Source organism: Schistocerca serialis, chromosome 3 (assembly GCF_023864345.2).
Source record: "Schistocerca serialis cubense isolate TAMUIC-IGC-003099 chromosome 3, iqSchSeri2.2, whole genome shotgun sequence".
NCBI classification, from domain to species: domain Eukaryota; kingdom Metazoa; phylum Arthropoda; class Insecta; order Orthoptera; family Acrididae; genus Schistocerca; species Schistocerca serialis.
Genome location: NC_064640.1, coordinates 274,931,280 through 274,954,970, shown reverse-complemented (window position 1 = coordinate 274,954,970; position 23,691 = coordinate 274,931,280). Strand labels below are relative to the sequence as shown.

Below are 23,691 nucleotides of genomic sequence, written 5' to 3'. Positions count from 1 at the left end.
ACTTTCTTAGAGTTGGCCTCCATTCACAAACTTTTCCTCTCAAAGTTCCAGCATCCATCTTAAGAACATGTCTGAATATTGTCCTACATTTTATTAATCTTACAATGTGATCTCATTATATAAGGCAGTCCAGCTCAATATTTGTTTCAGATGTTCATTTGTCATTATTACCCTGAATTAGCTCTTAGATCTTGTGCACCACTGTGCATTCAAATATTCTGGGCTGATACTCACAAGTACTCATTAATGTCCATGATTCACAACTGTAAGTCAAGACTGGCATGGTCATGACTTTGTATATTTGCAGCTTAACCTGCCTGTTTAAAAACCTGGATCCTGGAGACCCTTACCTTCTCAAACATGTGGAAGCATTTAAGATGCACAGTCCTATATCAAGTTCTGTACATGTTAAAAATGGAAGCCTGCTGCTACCAGTTTATTCAGATTTGTATTTGTATCATGTACTTGTTATTCATTTCAATGATACCAAGGCCCCCTAGGTTCTGTGGGTTCTTTCAGCTCACTCTCTAATAGCACCTTATTCTATTAATAACTGCTACAGCATTGGTATAAGCATGGCTATTGCAATGCCTGACTTAAAATGCTGCACTGGGTAGAGGGTGAGGGGGAGCAGGAGGATGGGTGGGGAGGGGGAAAAAAAACAAACCTTTCTCATGAGTAAACCAAGACTACAGGACAACACCAACCCTGTAGCAGTAGTAACGTTCCCCAAAGAAAGACTGAATAAGAATCAGTAGATATCTTTGTAAGCACCATTTGGTAAAGTGGCTAAGGAAGTTACATCATCTAGTGGTGTCATAAGTCTTTTACAGTTAAAAACACACCAATTAAGTAATTTCCATTCTGGAAAGATAACTGTGTGACTGTCTCCAGTAGATCTAGGTTATCAAGACTAGACTGATACGATATGAATATGGAAGTGACTCTGGAGGTTTTGGAATTTGACAACCTTTATTAGATGGCAGTTTCAAAAGTATCTCTTGTACAGATGTTGATAGCAACTTTCTAGAAATGGTTTGAACTGGTACTATCCTCATCAGGATTCAATAGAGGAGTGTTTATTGTCTACTTGCAAGTGTTGGGATACTGTTTATATGACTAGATTTTATTAAAACAATTAGCAAGCACATATTTTTGACCCAAGCACAGCTGACAACAGGCACAACCAATTTCATCAGATCCTAAAATGATTTTCTCACTACAGAAAGATGATTTCAGCCCCCACACAGAGACTAACTTGTTACAGCTTTCCTCATCGCTGAAAAAGCAGTAAAAGCTTTCTGCAGATGGTCTGGAATATTGGAATTTATCTGACTGTGAAAGTGATGTTACAAAAGTGATCCAAAATGGCTGAAGCCATATCTGTAAACTTACTCACCATTATTTCATTTCTCAAAATGGCTGTAAGAGGTGATGTACTGCTCTTGCCAGAAATTCTCTTTATTGATTTCCAAACTTGAGTAGCTGGCATGGAATGATTACTGATACACAAGAATCCTTTCCTAGACCCCCCCCTCCCCCTACCTCACCTTGCCACCACATTTCACTTCTGGGTACCTACAAGCCTGTCACTGATTGCTGAGTAATGTATTGCCCACTCCTAAAACGAAAATATTGTCTTCCAAGTGGACCACTCTTTGAATGAATGCTTCAGTGGTTTAATAGATCACAGTTACTGTGATCTCCCATTTCCTGTACGCTGTCTCAGTCTTCAAACACAGCTGAGTGACTGTAAAAATCTAGTTCGCACAGCTAAGCATTCATCTTGATGATCTGTATTCAGGCATTGCTATTTCAGGATAGTAAACAAATACTGGGAAGTGGACACTACTGTGCAAATCATTACAAATTCCCCATAGAGCACTACACACAAGAGTGTGGGCAGACAGGGATCAGTGGCTGATAGTGACCACACTGCAGTGTTGACATCCCCTCTGCTATGAAGACTGATGTCCTCTGTGAGGAGGCTTTCTGTAACTGGGCCACAAGAGCAGATGTTAGCAGAGTTCCATATCATGAAGGTCATATGTTTATAGACATTAAATTGGCTAGATGACTATTTGACTAACAGAACCCAGTATTTTATATTGGGCAGTGAATATTGTACAGTAATGAAAGTGACGTGGGGTGTGCACCATCTAAGTGTATTAAGGTCTGTTACAGTCTCAATACACACAAATGATTTATCAAATATCAACAAAAGCACTAAATTAGATTGTTTGCTGAAAACGCTGTTGCCTACAGGGAAAATATAGTCATTGGAAAATATTAAAAAAGTGCAGAAAGGCTTGGACATAATTTCCATTTGGTGTAATGAATGGCAGGTGTCTTTAAATGTGGACAGATGCAAGATAATGCTTACAACAAAGAGAGATCCTAATAGTATCTGACTACAATATTAGTGGTAAACATCTTGAGCATCACATCATAAAAGTATTTAGGGGTAGTACTAAGAAGTGATATGAAATGAAATGGGATGGGATGATCACATAAAATAAGCATTAGAGAAGGCACATGGGAAACTCAGATCTGTTAGCAGGCTTCTGGGCAAGAGCTGTGCATATTTGTAAAGAAAACTGCACACAAGGTGCTTGTGCATAAAACTGAACAGTATTGTTCCAGCACCAAGTTTGTATGAAGCAGAAAAGACCACAGAAATCAAACAAATTAAGAAATATACTGATATGATAAAAACAGATCAGTATAGCCCATATGAAAGTAAAGTTGCTTGTGGAACTAAAATGGGAAACCACAAAAGAAAGGCAACACACTTCTAGTGAAAACTGTTCAGTAGAAACCTGTCCAGTAAATTTCGAGACCTGTATTTGAGGAAAACTGTGCAACAATTTTACTGTCACCAGTGTAGTGATCAGAGAATAAGATAAGAGAGGATAAGGTGCATACAGAGGCTCTAATTCACAGTTGTCTCCATCAAATACAGAGTTCTCTGCTAATATAAGATCTGTGTTTTCAGCATGTAATGGGACACCCGTTTCTAACAACTTTTTTTTCATATACCAGGATTAATCCCAAATCTGGTATAGGTGAACATTCTCGGCTGTTTCATTGAAAGAATTTCATTTGATTTTGTATACAATGTATTATATTTCAGGCTAAAATGTACATAAAGAAATTAATTTGTTAGTACTCTGTATGTATAGTTAAAATTACTCCTCTTTTAAAAATATTTAAAATTACTAAATTTCTGGTATACTTAAAATTCATACTATTAATTGCACAATCTAACACTAATTATTAAATTTATTTCTGGATTCACTTACAAAATGATATATTTTAGCGAAGATTCTTCTTTTGTCAAAAAAGTTTGTTGGAATATTGAGAGTACCAAGAATATGAGTGGTGGCCATGCCTCTGATGGAATCAGATGTGTTTTTGTTTGTGTCATTAATAATTTAATTTGTGGTGTGATAGAAGTGGTAACTGTTAAGATGGCATGAAAAATGTGACAAAGAATAAAATTCAAGAATAATACAGGCAAAGCTTCATCAGTTATTTAGTCATCAGGAACCCACAACGTTAAATCAAAATTTCAGCCGCAAGAATGTACCCCTACACGCAAGACTTGGAGCCAACAACAAGAAGAGGAAATGCAGATAAGTAAAAAGTTTTTCTTTTGTATATCTTATGCCTCTTGAAGCTTTTGAAAATAATGAAGAGACTAAGAGAAATTTAATGGTGATGTGCTGGAGGGTAAGATTACAGCAATTAGCAACTGGAGAGAAGTACAAGGGAACTTGGCCTGGTAGTCAATGTCAAAAAGACCAAATATCTGGCAATGACCAACCAACAAAACCTACCAAATCTGTCATTTTTCCCTTGGTCACTATGCGAATGGAATTGGGGCAGAGAATCACTAATCTGGTGCAAAGTACCTTCCAATATGAATTTTTCAGCAGCTTGCGTATGTGTGTATGTGTGCGTTTTAAGGTTATGTAGTGGCAAGTATAAAGCACACATCTGTATAACTGTAGCACCCTAGCACAAATTTGTTGGCACCTTTAAGCTGTCACCTGGACGAAACACAAAGGGTCTTTCCTATTCAAGAAACTTCAGATCTGCAGCATTAGTCATGAATTCAATCAGAGACCCATAATAATGGAATCTATTTTAGCAGGAAGGTTTGTTTCTGTCCTTTTCTTTTCTTTTGGGTATGAGCCAGATCTTTGAGGAAATTGTCTTAAGACTTGCTGTTTTTATGACATGTGTGACAAGCTCTAATTCACAGTTGTCTCCATCAGATAGAGTTCTCTGCTAATATTTACAAGACTTGTGTTTTCAGCAATTAACAACTGGAGAGAGGTATAAGAGAACTTGGCCTGGTAGTCAATGTCGAAAAGGCCAAATATAAGGACAGTGACCAATCAACAAAAGCTACCAAATCTCAGGATAGCCGACAAAGGGTTAGAGACTTGAAGTACCTTGGACCAACTATCACAGAGACAAATGATGACAGCAGTGAGGTGAAAGGTACAGTAGCGGCAGGCAACAGATGCTACTTTGCCACACCACCCATGCTTAGCAACTCGCTTCTGTCACAAAATCTAAAATCCTCATTTACAAAACAATTAAAAGACCGGTTGTTACGCATGGTGCTGAGATGTAGTCCATGACTGCAAATGAGGAAAGGATCTTAAGCATTTGGGAGAGAAAGGTTATGCATAAAATATAAAGCCCAATATACGGCCAAGAAGGTTGGCACACCCATATGAATGCAGAACTAGAACAATTTTTTGGAGAACCTGACATTGTCATTAGCATTAAAGTAAGAAGACTGTGGTGGGCAGGTCACGTGTTCAGAATTGAGGAAGACAGAACATGTAAGAAGATTTTTGATGTCAAGGCTGGAGGCAGACAACAGAAGGGACATCCCAGAAAGAGATGGGTGGATGGAACTGAAGCAGACATGAAAAATCTGGGTGTCAGAGGATGGAGACACAAAGCCATGGACCGGCTAGAATGGCAGGATATTGTGATGCAGACCAAGGCCCTTCAAGGGCTGTAGAGCCATGGAGTAAGTAAGCAAGCAAGCAGTTTTCAGAAACTGTTTCTTTTTACAAATAGTCTTATTTTATCACAGAATGTAGTATGGGCTGATATTTCCTTTTGTTTCACTGGTGGTGATCTCCGGGTTCCTCATTGGCAAATATGGGATTTGCTTTGCTGGTTTACATAGTAACTGAAGCAGTATCATCATATGTCTATGAAGCACTATCTAACTTTGTGATGGTTTTCTTGAGAGCAGAGGTAAATGTGGTAGCAAACACTGGGAGCTGACTGACTAATTGCTTTTCTTAATCTGGCATAAGATATTCATTTGGTGACTAACAGTTCTTTAATTTTCTTTCTCCTCAGTAAACACACAATAGACCTTGTACCACACTGTATGGTTGCAGAAGTAACTGAAGCAAAATGGATGGAGGTGGATAATGTTCTCAGCTCGTATGCAGCTGATCCACATTTTCCACAGGTTGCTTTGTCTCCACATGCAGTTGTTGTGTGTTCTAACTTTTGACAATTGTAGCAAGGCATTGCTAATCCTTCCTACTCATCCTTCAGTTTTGATGCTTGAATGTGCGTAAGATCTAGTCTGTCGTAAAATCCCTGTGAAGATTGAGGCCATCACATCAGCGTACTACACTGGACTATTGCACTAGAATGTTTTCTATAAGGAGCACAGTAGTCTGTTGATATGAGTGTCTCAAAAAATTCCATGCCTTTCTCTATCCTGTAGTTTCACTTTGTATCAAGTTTTGATTATTCTCTCTTTGCATAGGACAAATGTCTTCAGCTATTGTGTTTTGTTTTTTACCATATCTATTGATGGCATTCAATTCTGTCAGCTTAAGGCCCATATTCTTTCTCACTAATCAATTGGAAACAAAATGAATTATGGATAAAGTAAAACAATCTTACATGAAAACCAAACAGTGTTTCATTTCAATATTTACAGATGCATCAAAGTCTAAACATTCTTATGATTTTCACCTTTTAATAGATACACTTAGCAACTCATGCTCTCTCTGCCAGCCCAAAAATAAGGCACAAATATTTATGAAAAGCCAAAAATAAAGATATAACACAAAACATATTTCATAAAAGAGAAATATGAATTTCATATCAATTTCCATTACAGCCATTCAATCCAAAAAATAAATGAAATGCTAAACCTACATTTACACACACACGTGGTAGGCAAAATAAAACTAGCCCAGAAATATTTACAATACAACTCAACCAATGTTTTCTGGTGTTCAAATTCCTTTGAGTTAGGTATGGTTTTTATTCACAGTTGAGCCCATTTCGCACCATTCTGCCACAAAGTTTTGCATTGCAGACTTTTCTGGAGGTTCTACCAAAACATCTGCAGTCTTAAACTTCTCCAGAAATAGTTCTGCTCATATTTTATATCAACTGTGCTATGCATAACACCTGACAATGAAGATATACGGTTTTATTGTGGGCACCATTTTATGTTAAATTCAACAGGCCACTAAACATGTCTGCTCCTCTCACTCACTTAAACGTAATGATGCAAGGTACTCAGGACAGAGCATGCAGGAGATGCACAGACATGTGACAGCACACTTATCAGATTTTCCAGAATCCGCTGTGAGGGGCAGTTTTTGTCTTGATTAATAAGGATAAGTTCCGTATCAGTCTTAGAAATATTTTCTGGGCCAGTTTCATTTTGTCCATCATGGTGTGGAATTGACCCTTGTTAATAAACATGAGAACTGACCATCGCATAACATGCTTGAAACCTGATTTCAATGCACCCGTCAGTTCCTGTCAGATGTCTGTGCATCTCCTGCATGCTCTGTCCCAAGCACTTCACCGTGTCATTATGTTTGAATGTAGGAGGGGAGCAGATGTGTTTAGTAACCAGTGGAATGCAACACAAAACTGTGTTCATGATAAAACAGTGTGTGGGTGTCATCAAGTTTTATGTGAAGCACAATATGTGGAAAACATCTCTGGAACTGTTTGTGCAACAGTTTAAAACTCAAACTGCAATACAAAATTCAGTTGCAAAATGGTGTGAAATGGGCTCTGCAGTGAAGAGAAACAGTAACCATCCAAAAAGAGTTTGAACACCAGAAAACATTGTTTAAGTCTTAATGTAAATATTTTCTGGACTAGTTTTATTTTGCCCATCCTGTATTTTAACAATCATGCTCAGCCATTTCAAATGAAAATATTATATACTTGACACTTAATTACAAACTCTTACAATGGAGGAACTCATTGAAATTACTACTTACTTATTATCGACAAGAGACTGAATTCAAAATGTTCTGCTGTAGAGGACATCAGGCATTCCTCCTTCCAGTCTTCAGGAACAACATTTTTTGTCAAATCAATAAAATTTGCTAATGGACATGCAGCTGTACATCCTGGTATGGTAAGTAGAAATGGATCCTCGTCAGTTGTGTTTTTGTAAAAGATCTAGAAACATACATAAGCATGCAGAATTATTTGTCACTGTTTTAGTCACATAAAACAATGCTAAGAAAGAAGTTATCCTTCCTTGTATGAGTCCAGTATCTTTTTGCCGCAGCTGGTATAATCTTAAAAAACTCTGCAATGTTATGTTTCCCTGTTTCTCACATTGCTTCCACATAGTGCAATCAAAATTAAGGAAAAGGTAACTAATGAACAAGGTAAGTATAGTCATACCAAACTCAACATTGCAGTCATTTTCAGTCTCATAATTGTTCAAAACTTGTGTGATATAAAAACAAAGATGATGTGACTTACCAAACGAAAGTGCTAGCAGGTCGATAGATACACAAACAAACACAAACATATACACAAAATTTAAGCTTTCGCAACAAACGGTTGCTTCATCAGGAAAGAGGGAAGGAGAGGGAAAGACGAAAGGATGTGGGTTTTAAGGGAGAGGGTAAGGAGTCATTCCAATCCCGGGAGCAGAAAGACTTACCTTAGGGTAGGGCCGGCCAGAAATTCTGCACGCGTGCGGTGCTCCTGCACGTGTGCAACCTCCGGGTCACAGCGTGCACGCCGCAGCCGTCAGCGTTCATGCAGTGCATGTTTCTACGCACAGATGTCGCTTTATCCACTTGCTGGGATACTCTGTACCGGCGAATTATACTGCTCTTTCCACAGCTTGCAAGCCAACCATGGGAAGGTATTTCGCGTATTAAACATTACTGTCACTGCTCATTGAGACATCTACTTTTATGTTAACAGTTTAACCCAGTAAGACAAGCAATACAGTTAACAACCATGGGTTTTTATTAAGGCAGCTTGACTGACGGCACGTAAATACATGTAATGTTTTTGAGCTAGTATTTAAGAAAGAGAGCACTTAGCGACTTCCAGCGAACCTTATTCATGATTTCAAATAACATTAAACTAATGCAAGGTCTCCTATAACTAATTCTCGGTGCCCTGAGTTACGCCCACATAATTTCTGTCTCACTGATCTTTGAACAGAAAGATAATCGCAGACCTCTCGATGATGACCTGTTATTTCAGTACCATTACTGCTATATCTTTCATCAGTTCTGTCTGAAATCTGCATAATAACCAACAATTAGATGAATTTTATGTTTTATCGACTTCAGCTCAGCATAGCCCTTCACACATTAATAAAATCCCCTAAATGTAAGTATACATTGGAACAATCGGTTTAATGACCAATTTTCCTTATAATAATGTAACATGGAGCAGAATGAGACAATAATGCACAATTAGTTAACAGTAATTTTTAATTATGAAAGGAATAAATCCGAACACATTTATCACTGGTCATGAGAAATGATATAGTTAAAATCGTGCGCAAAAGCACGGCTCATTGACAAACGCAAGCAGTTGCGAAGATTTTCATCACTTATGCTTCATCGAAACCTTGATTTATTCGTTTCCATTACCGAGAAAAATCTTTCACAAACAAGCTCTTGCTTGTACCACAAACAGGGAAGTGGAGCAGCCACCGTTCATTTAGGACACATGTCTAATAACAGATGTCGCTGCTGCTCGCTGTCACACACGTGCGCACATGTGCAGCACTTCCGCACATCTGCACACTGTGCAGCGTTTGGCTGGCCCTGCCTTAGGGGGAAAACAGGACGGGTATACACACACACACACACACACACACACACACACACACACACACACACACACACACACACACACACACGAGGTGTGTGTGTGTGTGTGTGTGTGTGTGTGTGTGTGTGTGTGTGTGTGTGTGTGTGTGTGTGTGTGTGTGTGGGGGGGGGGGGGGGGGGAGGGGGGGCGCGCGTGCGCGCGCGCACGCACGCACGCACGCACGCACGCACGCACGAGTGTATACCTGTCCTTTTTTCCCCCAAGGTAAGTCTTTCCGCTCCCAGGATTGGAATGACTCCTTACCCTCTCCCTTAAAACCCACATCCTTTCGTCTTTCCCTCTCCTTCCCTCTTTCCTGATGAAGCAACCGTTTGTTGTGAAAGCTTGTCCTTTTTTCCCCCTAAGGTAAGTCTTTCTGCTCCCGGGATTGGAATGACTCCTTACCCTCTCCCTTAAAACCCACATCCTTTCGTCTTTCCCTCTCCTTCCCTCTTTCCTGATGAAGCAACCGTTTGTTGCGAAAGCTTGAATGTTGTGTGTCTATCGACCTGCCAGCACTTTCGTTTGGTAAGTCACATCATCTTTGTTTTTAGATATATTTTTCCCACGTGGAATGTTTCCCTATATATATATATATATATAGCACGGCTCATTGACATTTTCTTTTATTTGTGTTCGGTAAGTCATTTCATGACAGTGTCACAGCCCTTAAACAGTTTCAGCATTGTATTATCTGTGTAGCTTTGCTGTGTAAAGAGACTAATAACTATGCATATATATATACACCCTAAAGGGCTCAGATGCATAGTTATTAGTCTCTTTACACAGCAAAGCTACACAGATAATACAATGCTGAAACTGTTTAAGGGCTGTGACACTGTCATGAAATGACTTACCGAACACAAATAAAAGAAAATGTTGCAGTAGAGCATCTAGAGAAAATGTGCAGGTAAAGGCTCTCCTGGGACAAGAACTGTGTGAGAAGATGTAACCAACCAATCCCCCCCCCCCTCTTTCTACAGTGATGCCAGTACAGGAGACACTCTACAAGAGGAAAAAAGAAAATCAGTAAAGTTATCATTAGTGATAAGGAAAAATAATGTAAGCATATTAGCCAAAAAATTAATCACCCAGGAGACATCTCAATAACCCCACCTCAATTTGGCAAGAAAGAGTCCACAGCTTCTTCAGCTATGCCATATCTAGCTGAAGCTCTAAAAGACCATTACATCCTTAGAGTCACCAAATTGAGAGGATGTTGACTGTTAAATTTCACCTGCTGTTCCACACATCCCAGATATTTTCTAGGAGGCAGATCAGGCAATGTAGAAGAAAGGGCAACAATTGATCACCAAGGACATTGACATAAACATCCTGGTTTGTGTTCACGATGGCCTGAAAGAGCGAGCCCTAATTATGGTACAAAAAACATCACAGAACCACCTCCAGCCTAAAGTACACCTTGCAACCACTGCAGATTCAACACCTCATTTGTCCACTGGTGCACTCAGTATCCCACAACATTTGAATGGAGACAAAATTGCAGCTTATCAGACAACACTACAGGCTTCAAGTCAACCACTGTCTTGCTTTAGTGTTATCTGGCCCACTAAAGATGTACAGCTGTGTGTGTCACTGTCAGCAATGGCCCTTTACAATGTACCTGGCTCCAAATGTCCATTGCTTGGACCCAGTCACTTAAGATTTTTAATAGCACAGTTCTTATGCAGTGTTACATAGTCGCGAGTAGTAAAACATTCCTTAAAGACATGTTGGACCATCCATGTTGATACAACAACAAATCCAGCAACTTCATTCCTGGTGTGGCCAGGGGCACATTAAGACACAACAACACACACACACACACACACACACACACACACACACACTGCCATGACATTAGTGATGGCGCATCACTTGACACCTGGTGTCAGTTCTATTCTACATCATCTACAGCACTCCAAAGCAACCAGTGTGCTCAATTAAGGGGGAGGGGGTGGGGCTGTTTTGTCAGGTGTACTCATATATGGATTTCATGTGTGGAGGTAAGAAACAGCATTTAAGTTCGAGCAGTGATGGAGCCATATGAACAGCTTCAGAGGGCAAACTTACAGCAAGCTGCATTCCTTTCCCAAATCCAAAACATACTGCTGAAATTAGTGGCTTTAAATCATGCGATAATATCCACTTTCCCACAGGAATATTAAAACACAGGTGCTTTTGTTGCATCGTCAGCCGTGATGACCAAGACTGGTCAAGATGTAATCCAAGGTGTGGGCTAAGTCAATCTTTACATTCCGTTAGACCTCTCAGGGTCTTTTGACAGATACACTGAGGGTTCTCTCACTTTAGTATGTAACTATGCCTGAGTTAGGTATGACCAATATCAATGTGACATATGGATACAGCTTCTCTTCAAGAAGGTAAAAGTGAGTTTCCCAATTTTTGGTGGAAGCTTCTATCAATCAAAGTTTAGTGGACTGGATGTTGGCCAAGTATTGCTACTTATTCCATCATGTAAATACTACACACAGTGGAAAGAGGGTGTTACTCATAAAATGTTTGTCAATAAATACATAGCAGCCTGTCATATCCTTCTTGGAATTGGCAGTATATCTGCCAAGTAATGGAGGACTTAACAAAACCTACAGCAATGGATTTCAGGTACTTGATGTCACCCCATTCATACGAAAGGCCAGGGATACAAAACAGGGAAGCTAACTAATTGGAGGGTGGCTGAGTTACTGGAAGTAATAAGATCACCCTGTGCTGTTCTGTATGTTTTTGAATGGTTCACCAGGAAATGAATGTTGATGCCTTGGAAAAGCCTTGAGCAACAGAGATGTTTAAGTTTACAATGAATCTTAGTGAAGTAATTAATTCAGAACTGTTTGCAGCATATATTGCAAGGTGGTATACCTTTTTCTGCAGGGAGACTATCGACAGAGCTTGCGTGGAAAGTTCCAGTCACAAGACAGATTCCATTGTGAGATGTTGGGTCCCATAGGCCTATAATGAAAATTGCTGTGGACCCATCTATGGTCAGAGCTAAATCTGTGCTCGGTGAAATTTTACTAGAACTTGTCAATTTGCTCTCCAATAGATGTTTTTGAAGAAACAGTGAGTTTAATTTCTATGTACGGGTTGCCTTGAGCTACTTTATGGTGAGGCAACCAGTTCAGTTTGAGGTTGAACAGCAGTCCTTAAAAGTGGAAGTTGTAGACAGCTTCCAGCAGTTGGTTGCCCAGATATATTTTGAGGTGTGGGAGGGCTAATCAAATTCTGTAAAAGTGCATGACCCATGATTTTGGGATCATATTCATGTCTCCAAATAGCATTTGAAGATAATAATCTGCTGAGTGTAAGAATCCAGAACTATATTCCAGACAGGAGTCATCAACATACAAGTTTGCAATACATTTGGTCTTATGATGGTAGCAACAATGTTTATGGCAAATGCAAATAAGGCAGCACTCAAGACTTCGGCCTGTGGAACCACACTAACTTGTATACAAGTTGATTACCAAGGACTATACCAAATACAACCCAGAATTGCTGATGGTATGAGATATTATTATGCAAAGTGAGAAAATTGCCTCAGACCCTCAACTCATGTAATATACCTAAGATATGAATTCCACTTGAAGAATCTAGTTGGTTGTGGATCTAGACCTTTAAATTCTGCACTGAAGCAGTGAAAACAAATTTCTCATTCTCAGACATCGACAAAACCTGAAAATAACTAACTGTTCCAAGAGTTTGCATAAGCTTATCATTATTCAGTGATTGGTCTGAAGCTCTCAATATTATTTGTTTTCCTTTCTTTTTTTTACCATCTTTCAAAGTTGTTACAATGAAACTTTTTGTCCATTTGGAGGGAAAAATTTCCTCCTGCTTATCTTGTCAAATATCAAAGCAACAAAAATTTTTAAAAGTGTGTATGGAGTATTTTTTGCCAAGAAGATGGGTTGTTGTGCAAATGATTTTCATCAATCTTATTCTAGTATGTGATTTTCACTCTGCAGCAGAATGTGTGCTGATGTGAAACTTCCTGGCAGATTAAAATTGTGTGCCATACCAAGACTCAAACTCTGTACCTACGCCTTTTGCAGGCAAGTGCTCTACTGACTGAGCTACCAAAGCATGACTCACAACCCATCCTCACAGCTTCAATTCTACCAGGAAGTTTCATATCAGTGCACACTCCACTGCAGAGTGAAAATTTCATTCTAGAAACATCTCCCAGGTTGTGGCCAAGCCATGTCTCCACAGTATCCTTTCTTCCAGGAGTGCTAGTTCTGCAAGGTTCGCCGAAGAGCTTCAGTGAAGTTTGGAAGGTAGGAGACAATGTACTGGCGGAATTGATACGACAATGCGCATAATATCTGGCACAATCAGATCTACTCCAGTTTGTTGGCTTCCACTGTTAACCGGTATAATGCCTCCTGGTCTACGCAGATGTACTGCCCTTATGAGAGAATTCCACAAGATCTCCAGGAATTCTAACCTACCCGTGCATAGCGACCTACCACTTTTAAATCGCAAGAGACTGAAATCACGTCATCCAACTCTGTGCGATGCTGCTGACATGGTTGCTAAGAATTTCAAACCTCTTGCAGAATGGAAAGGTCGGTGGGAAGCAGTGACAGATGTGCACCTGCATAACATCTTCTCAGGTGCTAAACTTCCAATTGGATTCGACTTACCACGCAAGACCTGGTCTACTCTCAACAGAATCCGTACCAGCCATGGGCGATGCAGGGATGCTCTCTTTAAGTGGAAGAAGCTGCCTGATCCAGCTTGTGACTGCGGGGCTCCATACCAGACTGTTCACCACATTGTCAGTGAATGCAGGATTCGAGCCTATCACGGCGCCAAAGAGGACTTCCTGCTAGCAACTCCAGATGCAGTGTGCTGGATTAAAGGACTGGATATTCAGTTGTAAAGACAAACTTAAGTTTCTTTTGTGTCAATATGTACATATGTTTATGTAATTTCATGATATGTCTGTATTAGCCATACGCTAAATAATAAAAAAGTAGCTCTCTGTCACTATAAGGCTCCAAATTGTAACATGGCGGTGTGGATCGTAGTTATGTTTGTGTGTGAGGAACAGTGTACGGTAATTGAGTTTTGAATTAGAAGAGCTCTTCCACACATGGAGCAACCTCTCCTTCTGCATGGCGATGCCAGGCCACACACAAGTGCTGCAGTAATCCCACACCTTGGGTTCACTATCATCTTCCATACAGTCCCAACTTGGCCCCATCCAATTTTCTTCTGTTTGCAAAAGTTAAACATCTTTGAGGACTTCACTTTCATCATGATGAAGCGGTGCAAGGTAAGACTGTGGCTCTGTCAGTAAAATAAAACATTCTACAGTGATGGTATCAACAAGCTGATGTCTTGTTAGGAGAAATGTGTTATTGCCAGGGTGACTATGTCAAGAAATAAATATGTAGACATGAGGAATAAAGCTGTAGAATGTTAATAAAGTTTGTCTTATTTAAAAAACTTTACAAGTTTTCACAAAGAAAATTCAGACACATTACATATAAGCACACACTCGTACATAATATTTAGGTGATTTGTGTATTTGAAGGTGAGATTCAGTGGCTCACAATGAGTCACCAGTAAATTAATGGTATAAGATTAATAAACCATAAATATTGTGAGTGGTTGACCTACATACAATCATTATTAAAACACTTCCACAGAAAACCAGTCTGCCAATATGGCTGATGATCATTGTGGTGAAAATTGTTTCAAGGCCCACATTTTGGCATTAATACATCGCCAGTAAATCGGCCAAGTCAAAATGATTCTTATGAAGTATTTCTTAGTCTAAAATTCAGGTATTCTGGCTGTGACAAAATGTATGTTGGTTAAGTTACAGTTTTGCCCATTCCATGTGACATGCAATATGTCACTGCCAAAAATCCTGCTTCCATTGTTTAATTAAATCATGTGCTTTGGTTTGTAGTTATTTACATATAAAGTTATATAATTGGCACATGGGTGTCTTCATTGTTATTGTAATACTCTTGATCCATTTCTGATGAGCTAAGTTGTATTTTTGAGACTGACATGGGCCTGACTTGTGGGGAGAAGGTCTGAAAGAATAGAGTATATTATTTGCCGTGTGGCTTACTACATCCATTCTTTCTTTCATCATCTTATCAATGCCCCATTTTAGGATATCTTTATGTGCGCTTTAGAGGAGTATGTATCCCAACTGGATTTTCACAGGGATAATCACATTAGTGTCCAAGTGGATCTTGATAAAATTATTCAATAATTGTTACTGCCCCACAGATTACTGTGGCCATGCCGCTGGATCATAGGACTGCACAGTGCTAAGTCCCAATACTCACATGACAAAGGTTGAAATCCAAGAGGGACAGTTTGACTTCTATTATTTGCAAACTGCCTACCTACACACATGATTCTGTGTGTTGAAATCACCTAACGTGATAAAGGGGTAAGTAACTGTTGTAACAGATCTTGCACCTCCCCCTAGACATCTGGGTGGAGGTATATGTTGTAAATCATTACCAAGGTATACAGTTGGATTCTAATGGCTACAGCCTCTAGAGTGGTTTCAGTAATAACTGACTGCTGAAAGTGGACAGCTGCACCAACATTTAATAGCCCCCTGAGGCCCTAATTTAGTGCAATTGTTACTAATTTTTTTAACTGCAGGTAGGTGTTTTTCCAATAACTATGTCACTATAACACACGTGGTGAAGAACAGGGACATCCGCTGCTTGAGTTTAGCCAAGTAGCAGCAGCAACTGTTACAATTCCATTGAATGACCGTTATGGGAGATGGCGCTGAAGCATAAAAAGTGTCAGGCAGTTGGGTTATGTTGCTGTTTGTTCCCCAGTTTCCTTTAGTACAGGTGTAAATCCATATTAACACATCATTCTACTACTGAAGCCCCAAGGTCAAACCATACACTCAAAGCAGTTTATGGTTTGCACCTCTTCCTTTCCCCCTCTTGCTTGTTTTCCTTGACAGATTTTAATTCTAGTGATTGATTTTGGGTTGCATATCCAGATAACAAGATGACTGGACAGTTCTAATTCCCAAAGCCCATACCCCTTTCTCCCAATAATTGTTATTGGTGTGTAAGTTTGTTACCATACAGAAGAAGGATGTCCTGAATACTTATTGTCCTCTCCAGACTGACTGGAGAAGAATGGAGGATCTCTGGCTGTATCAACAGAGAGGTATCTGCTGGTTGGTATGGGTAGTATCAACAAAGGGCAGTAAGCTCTTCCTCAAATGGACTTAGTAATCAGTTCAAGGTTTTGAACACAGGCAGTGTTAGCTACAACCTTGGCTAAGTTAATGATCATTTCAACTGGATGAAGGCATCTGCATATTTTTCACACACACACACACACACACACACACACACACACACACACACACACACAGGGTGGTCCATTGATAGTGACTGGGCCAAATATCTCACGAAATAAGCATCAAACGAAAAAACTACAAAGAACGAAACTCGTCTAGCTTGAAGAGGGAAACCAGATGGCCCTGCCATAGGTCAAACGGATATCAACTGTGTTTTTTTTAAATAGGAACCCCCATTTTTACTACATATTCATGTAGTACGTAAAGAAATATGAATGTTTTAGTTGGACCACTTTTTTCGCTTTGTGATAGATGGCGTTGTAATAGTCACAAATGTATAAATACGTGGTATTGCGTAACATTCCGCCAGTGTGGATGGTATTTGCTTCGTGATACATTACCCGTGTTAAAATGGACAGTTTACCAATTGCGGAAAAGGTCGATATCGTTTTGATGTATGGCAATTGTGATCAAAATGCCCAACTGATGTGTGCTATGTATGCTACTCGGTATCTTGGACGACATCATCCAAGTGTCCGGACCGTTCGCCGGATAGTTACGTTATTGAAGGAAACAGGAAGTGTTCAGTCACATGCGAAACATCAACCACGACTTGCAACAAATGATGATGCACAAGTAGGTGTCTCACCTCCTGTTGGGGCTAATCTGCACATTAGTAGCAGACAAACTGTACGAGAATTGGGAATCTCAAAAACGTCGGTGTTGAGAATGCTACATCAACATCAATTGCACCAGTACCATATTTCTATGCACCAGGAATTGCATGGCAACGACTTTGAATATCATGTACAGTTCTGCCACTGGGCACAAGAACAATTACGGGACGATGACAGATTTTTTGCACGCGTTCTATTTAGCGACAAAGCATCATTCACCAACAGCGGTAACATAAACCGGCATAATATGCACTATTGGGCAACGGAAAATCCACAATGGCTACGACAAGTGGAACATCAGCGACCTTGGTGGGTTAATGTATGGTGTGGCATTATGGGAGGTAGGATAATTGGCCCCCATTTTATCAATGGCAATCTAAATGGTGCTATGTACGCTGATTTCCTAGGTAATGTTCTACCGATGTTACTACAAGATGTTTCACTACAAGACAGAATGGCAGTGTACTTCCAACATGATGGATGTCCACCACATAGCTCGTGTGCGGTTGAAGCGGTATTGAACAGCATATTTCATTACAGGTGGATTGGTCGTCGAAGCACCATACCATGGGCCGCACGTTCACCGGATCTGACGTCCCCAGATTTCTTTCTGTGGGGAAAGTTGAAGGATATTTGCTATCGTGATCCACCGACAACACCTGACAATGTGCGTCAGCGCATTGTCAATACATGTGCGAACATTACAGAAGGCAAACTACTCGCTGTTGAGAGGAATGTCATTACACCTATTGCCAAATGCACTGAGGTTGACGGACATCATTTTGAGCATTTATTGCATTAATGTGGTATTTACAGGTAATCACGCTGTAACAGCATGCTTCCTCAGAAATGATAAGTTCACAAAGGTACATGTATCACATTGGAACAACCGAAATAAAATGTTCAAACATACCTACATTGTGTATTTTAATTTAAGAAACCAATCTGTTACCAACTGTTTGTCTAAAATTGTGAGCCATATGTTTGTGACTATTACAGCGCCATCTCTCACAAAACGAAAAAAGTGGTCCAACTAAAACATTCATATTTCTTTACGTACTACATGAATATGTAATAAAAAATGGGGGTTCCTATTTTTAAAAAATGCAGTTGATATCCGTTTGATCTATGGTTGCGCCATCTAGCGGGCCAACCATAGCGCCGTATGGTTTCCCCCTTCAAGCTAGACAAGTTTCGTTCTTTGCAGTTTTTTCATTTGACGCTTATTTCGTGATATATATAATTTTCCTTTTTTTAAAAGTAGGAAAACTTGCAACTGGGGATGGCACTGATTTGAGTAGGTTGTGCAGAATGAAGGCCTTTCACAGGGATGCCCGCAGACAGGTTATGAAGTATGACCTAAACACACACACATTGGAAACACCTCATGGGTGACAGGATCTAGGGTTTAACATCACTTCTATCAGTTCAGTTCCATTTGTACTTTTGTGTCCACTGAATAATTGTGCTTTCAGTGTCAGAGGTTAGCTCTTGTTGCTGACCCTTCTCTCTTTACCAATAATTGCCTCGGATCCTACATGGTAATCTAATCAAAATGGTCACTTCACTGTTTTTATGAAAGACATCTGGCTTGCTTCCTTCCATTTATATGCTAAATTCATCTGCTGCTTGTTACGACTGGCGATAGGCAGGACAGTTTAGTCTCATCAAGCTACAAATCTCATGATATTATTTAATGCTGAGAAATGTTTTTATAAACTTGTAAAGGCTTTTTTCTGGCTTATGTGTGTCAAAGAGCCACCTGATAAGGCTCATGAAAATCCAATCAATAAGCTACAACAGGGTTCACAGCATTCTGCACGGTTTGGCTCTGTAGACAGCCGAGGGTAGTAGTCTCATGTGCTGCTGCCACCTACCAATTTATGGTGAGAAACTGTAAATCCTGGAATTTCTGGGCTTACTGCTATAGGAGTAGAAGCCTCATGGAGGTCCATCATGTTGGTTAGGCTTCTGAAAATTCAGAACTGTACAAAAAATGTTCTGATTCGCCCATTGCCAACCGACCTCAAATGAGTATTTCTAGAGAAAACTGGTGAGGAAGATGTGCTCTGACTGACTTGGAATGGAGACATTCTGTGGAGCAAATTTCTTAAATGTGGCAGTTTTCATGCTATTGGTGGAAACAGTAACATTTCCTGGTTGGTGGTCGCTGCCAGAAGAGCCCAAACTGTAGAGTAGGGAGCATGGACACATGAAACTGGACACTCTTGGTTTGAATGTGGAAGGTGAAAGGTCACTGGTTTTAGACGTCAAGAAGTGTGTGTTCAGATGGTTGACAAGACTTCACGGTGATCATGTCCTGACAAGCGAGATTCTAGTTCTTCACTATGACCACACACGGTCTACTTACAGTCACAGCAGTTTGGTGAGAGTATGTATGCATCAGTACCAGCGGTAGGTGGGCGTTTGTGTTTGCAAAGGGGACATAGTGTTGCCAAGGCACCATAAATCCCCGTTCCAGTGCTGGTATCATTTTCATTTATTATTCAATCAACCACTGGTGTAACTAGAACATGGTTGCATTCTTATTAGTGATTGTATGTGCAGTTGACTCTCTCCAAAAGTTGGGGAAGATGTCTGCCTGCCACATAAGATTAAAACATTCAGGGAGGATTTCCATCAACACCACTGGCAGATGTCAAAGCATGCAGTACTTGATTTAGTCGTGACTGGGTGCTGTGTCATGAGTCTCAGACAGTGCCAATTCCAACTCCCACATGGAGAAAAGGGAATTGTAGGACTTGGAACTGTTGGATCTGAAGTCCAACTTGGCCCTCTCTACAGTTGCACAATAGTGATGAAACGCCGAATCCTGGCTTGCATTGCCAGTGGCTTTTGCAAAATGCTCGACCAGTGTCTTAGCGATGTCTCCATGTGTTATTTGGAGAGACAGCTGTTTCAGCACTGAGGCTATTGGTAAATGATTGTGTTTATCGGAAATCCCACAGATGGCTTCCTATAGTTTCATAGAACAAGTGGAATGGTTAATAGAGTCCGGGAATACTTGCCATGACCTTTTCTTGCTCTCCTTAATTACATGTCAAGCCTTGGACCTCACAACTCTAAAGGCTGTGAGGATGTCTGCTGTAGGGCACAATTTAAATTGTCGAAGAGCCTGTCTGGGATAGCTGAGCGGCAGCCATCTGTCCACAAAGGTACAGGTTGCCTCCTAAGATGACCTGCGGACTTCGGGATGGGTAAGTCAGCAACATTATGCATTACCTGTGTGATGTGGTCCACCCATTCCTTGACAACAGACTTTTTTGGAAGGAAGTGTACGCTTTGAAGGAATTGCAGCATTACAAGTGCACTGGCAAATGCAGGTAGTAGTGCTGACACTAGCAACCTCAATTTGGGTAGCAGCATCAGTTGTCTGAACTAGTTGTTTAAATACAGATGCAAAGGAGGTAACAAACTTCAGGGGGTGCATGGCCTTATAGATATTTTTGGCCTCATTATATGAGACACACTTAATTGTTTTTATCTTTTGTCTCTTCCTTTCTTCAAGCAGGACACTGCAGTCTCTACTCCAAACAGGGTGATTTCCAGAGCAGATTACACACTTTGGAGGAGATGAACAACCAACACCTTCATGGGCAGTCTTACCACATTTTCCACAGGTGGCTGCTCCCTTACAACCAAAATGGTTGTAAGGGTGTGGTGTGTCCAAAATGCTGGGATGTAAAACAGTACATTGGGTCAGGAAAATAAGGCCACACACTGAGGTGGAGAAAACAAGCCTTAACATCCTCTGGAAGTTTCGTGCTCCTAAAAGCTAGCACCAGAGAGTCCGATTTCACAAGGTTGCCATCCATTCATTTCATTATGCTCTGTACATCAACAATGCCTTCCTGGTATCACCCAACTTTCAGTTCTACTCGGGGAATGTCAACCAGATCCCTGCAAGTCACAACACCTTTGCTATATGTGAAGGTGTTGTGCAGTTTACTTTCTATTGCATACTCCATGAGGTGCTGAGCTTTGTGAATGTTCTCCACTTGTTGGGAATTCATCCAGCAATTCCCTCTAGACTTTTTTGTACGTAAAAAGGTGAAACTTTCTTGAAGCTTCTGTCTTTTCGTTTAATTATAAGGAACACATTATGGACACCAGCATGTGTTCTGTTACTCAGTGCTGATAGGGTCTGTGTAATCCCCAAGTCTGAAGGACTGGCTACACGAGCCCTCTTGTTTAATTGGGTGTTGGTTCTTGCCAGTGGCCCCACCCTTTCCATTGGGAGTAGGAAAAGAATATTTTGAAGGTATGCTGGTTCCATGAGTAGCTAGGGAAATAAAAGTCTATCTAGAAAGAGCCCCGTGTGCCTAGGTAAGCCTTATACAACTGAGGTGTGGCAGGTTCCCCACAGGTTGGCCACTAACAGCTGTTCCACCTCAATAGCCATGCATCTCATCAGCGCACAGTACACCTTGCGATTGAGGGTTTTTTTTTTAGATAGGTTTTCACCATTCTTATGATTCAGGCAGTCAAGCTGAGATAGCCGTTCCCTGTGAGACACAACATTCCACTGCTTTGCCACATGGTGGTCACTGAAGCATACCCAAAGGTTACAGTGACAGGGGACTGGTGGCACTTGCCCATCTCCAGCTCAGGAACCTCAGGGCTGCCAGGCCTATAGCCAACAAATTAATTCTGAGCCCCCGAGGGCAGTATGAAGTCATAAGAATCCATAATATAGAGCTCAATTACGTTAAGTAGGTAATTTTCTCATGTTTTTCCTTTCGAACCTCTATTATATATCGCGTTAGCTGAGTACCGATATACATTTGCAACCCATGTAAACAGAACTTGTGTGATAGTGATTAGTAAAAGGTGGAGGCCTGAGTAATGTATCTGCTTGTTAGAATGCGCCAGGAAGGAATGTCAGCCTTGGCTATAGAGGATGGAGAGAAGACATGGTGTCCGACGTCTTTGTTACTTTTACTGCGATATCACAGTGATTGTACAAGATATGTCATTGAGGTGGCTGTGATGAAGGGGTGAACCATCTGATTCCTGTTGATAATACTGATGAAGCTTTTGTGTCTGCAGCGAATAGGAAGTTTTCTAAATCATAGGTTTTTATTTCATTTTGGAAATTAGTTCTGGTTTGGGACAAATCCATGCCATCATTGCATGGACCCATACACGGAGAGCGGCAATTTTGTTTTGTTTAATGTGCTGTCAGGGAGCACTGGCACTTATCACGTATAATAGAAATGAGTTTAATATCTATTATAGGTGGACAGAGTATGCAGTATTATAAGTGAGGAGATGTGGCCTATGAGAAGATATGAGACCACAATGTTTACATCTGCTTTAATTCCAGGAACAGTCTACCCTTTTGCACAATAGCCTAGGTAAAGAAATTTACTAATGACATTTTTTAACATATGTTCTATACAGGTAATGCTAGAACAGGAAACAAGGTCACCACAAGAGTGAAGTATGTTACAGAAGATGTGTCATCTTTACCCACATTTTGTTCTATTTGTAGGATCACATTTGTATTATGTCTCTCATGTAAGAAGTAGGTAGTTGAATAATAATAGTAATAATCCTAGTAGTATGAATGCAGTGAATACACAAACTGCCAAATTTGAGGTACTGTTAAACAGCATATTGTACATAAAGAGCCACTGCACTCACGGTATGTGACTGACTGGTGTGGCTTTACAAGCACCTGTATTCTTGGTTACTAGTTCTTGAAGAGAATACAACCAGGGTACCTGTCAGATGTACTGTGACATCTGCATGCGATTCCTGCTTTGGACAAGTGGAACAGTGTGGAAAACACGATTTTCATGCAAGGTGGGGTGACATCTCACATCACTTGCCCCGTGTAAGATCTGCTTAATGCAACTTTCTACGAATGTGGTATCTCCGGACGTTTCGCCAGATGCATGGCCTGCAAGATCACATCTACTGAATTCGCATGACTTTTGCACTGTAGGCATATCTAAATGATAGTGTTTACCAGGGGAGGTTCGGTCTGTACCTGAACTCAAGGCCAGAATACAGGAACACAATGCTCAGATTTCACAAGAATTGCTGCAAGCAACTGCTGATCATGTCACCTTACAGATGCAGCATCTCATCAATGTCTTCAGTAATCATACTGAACAAACTGTGTAAGTGCCAGCTAATAAAAAAATCAATATTATGCTTTTCTCATTTGTTTGACCTTTTCTGCCCACATCCCATTCCTAATCCATTACATATGGAAACTTTTCTACAATCTTTCTTGCATTCACAACAACAGATTTGCACCTGATGGCAAAAATTGGAACACGCTTTTTTTCTAGTGTAAATCAGTTCCGCATTAACCCATCAACATATCTACCAAGTTTTACTGCCATAAAATAACGACAGCCCACACTGGACCTCTGAGAGTAGCTACACTTTACTTATAACCACCTGGTACATAAGTGAAAGGAGGGCAACAAACACTACAGATAAGAAGAGAATAAAAGCTTTTGAAATCTGGTGTTCCAGAAGAATTCTGAA

The 23,691-nt window shown here is 40.3% G+C and overlaps 1 protein-coding gene across 1 annotated transcript in view; it reads right to left on the bottom strand.

Moving 5' to 3' along the window:
• Positions 1-23,691, bottom strand: part of LOC126470052 (prostatic acid phosphatase-like) — a 58,194-nt gene that overhangs the window by 9,590 nt on the left and 24,913 nt on the right. Inside the window, exon 7 of the mRNA XM_050097554.1 lies at positions 7,305-7,488. Coding sequence (XP_049953511.1) covers positions 7,305-7,488 — 184 coding nt within the window. The remainder of the gene's footprint in view (positions 1-7,304; positions 7,489-23,691) is intronic.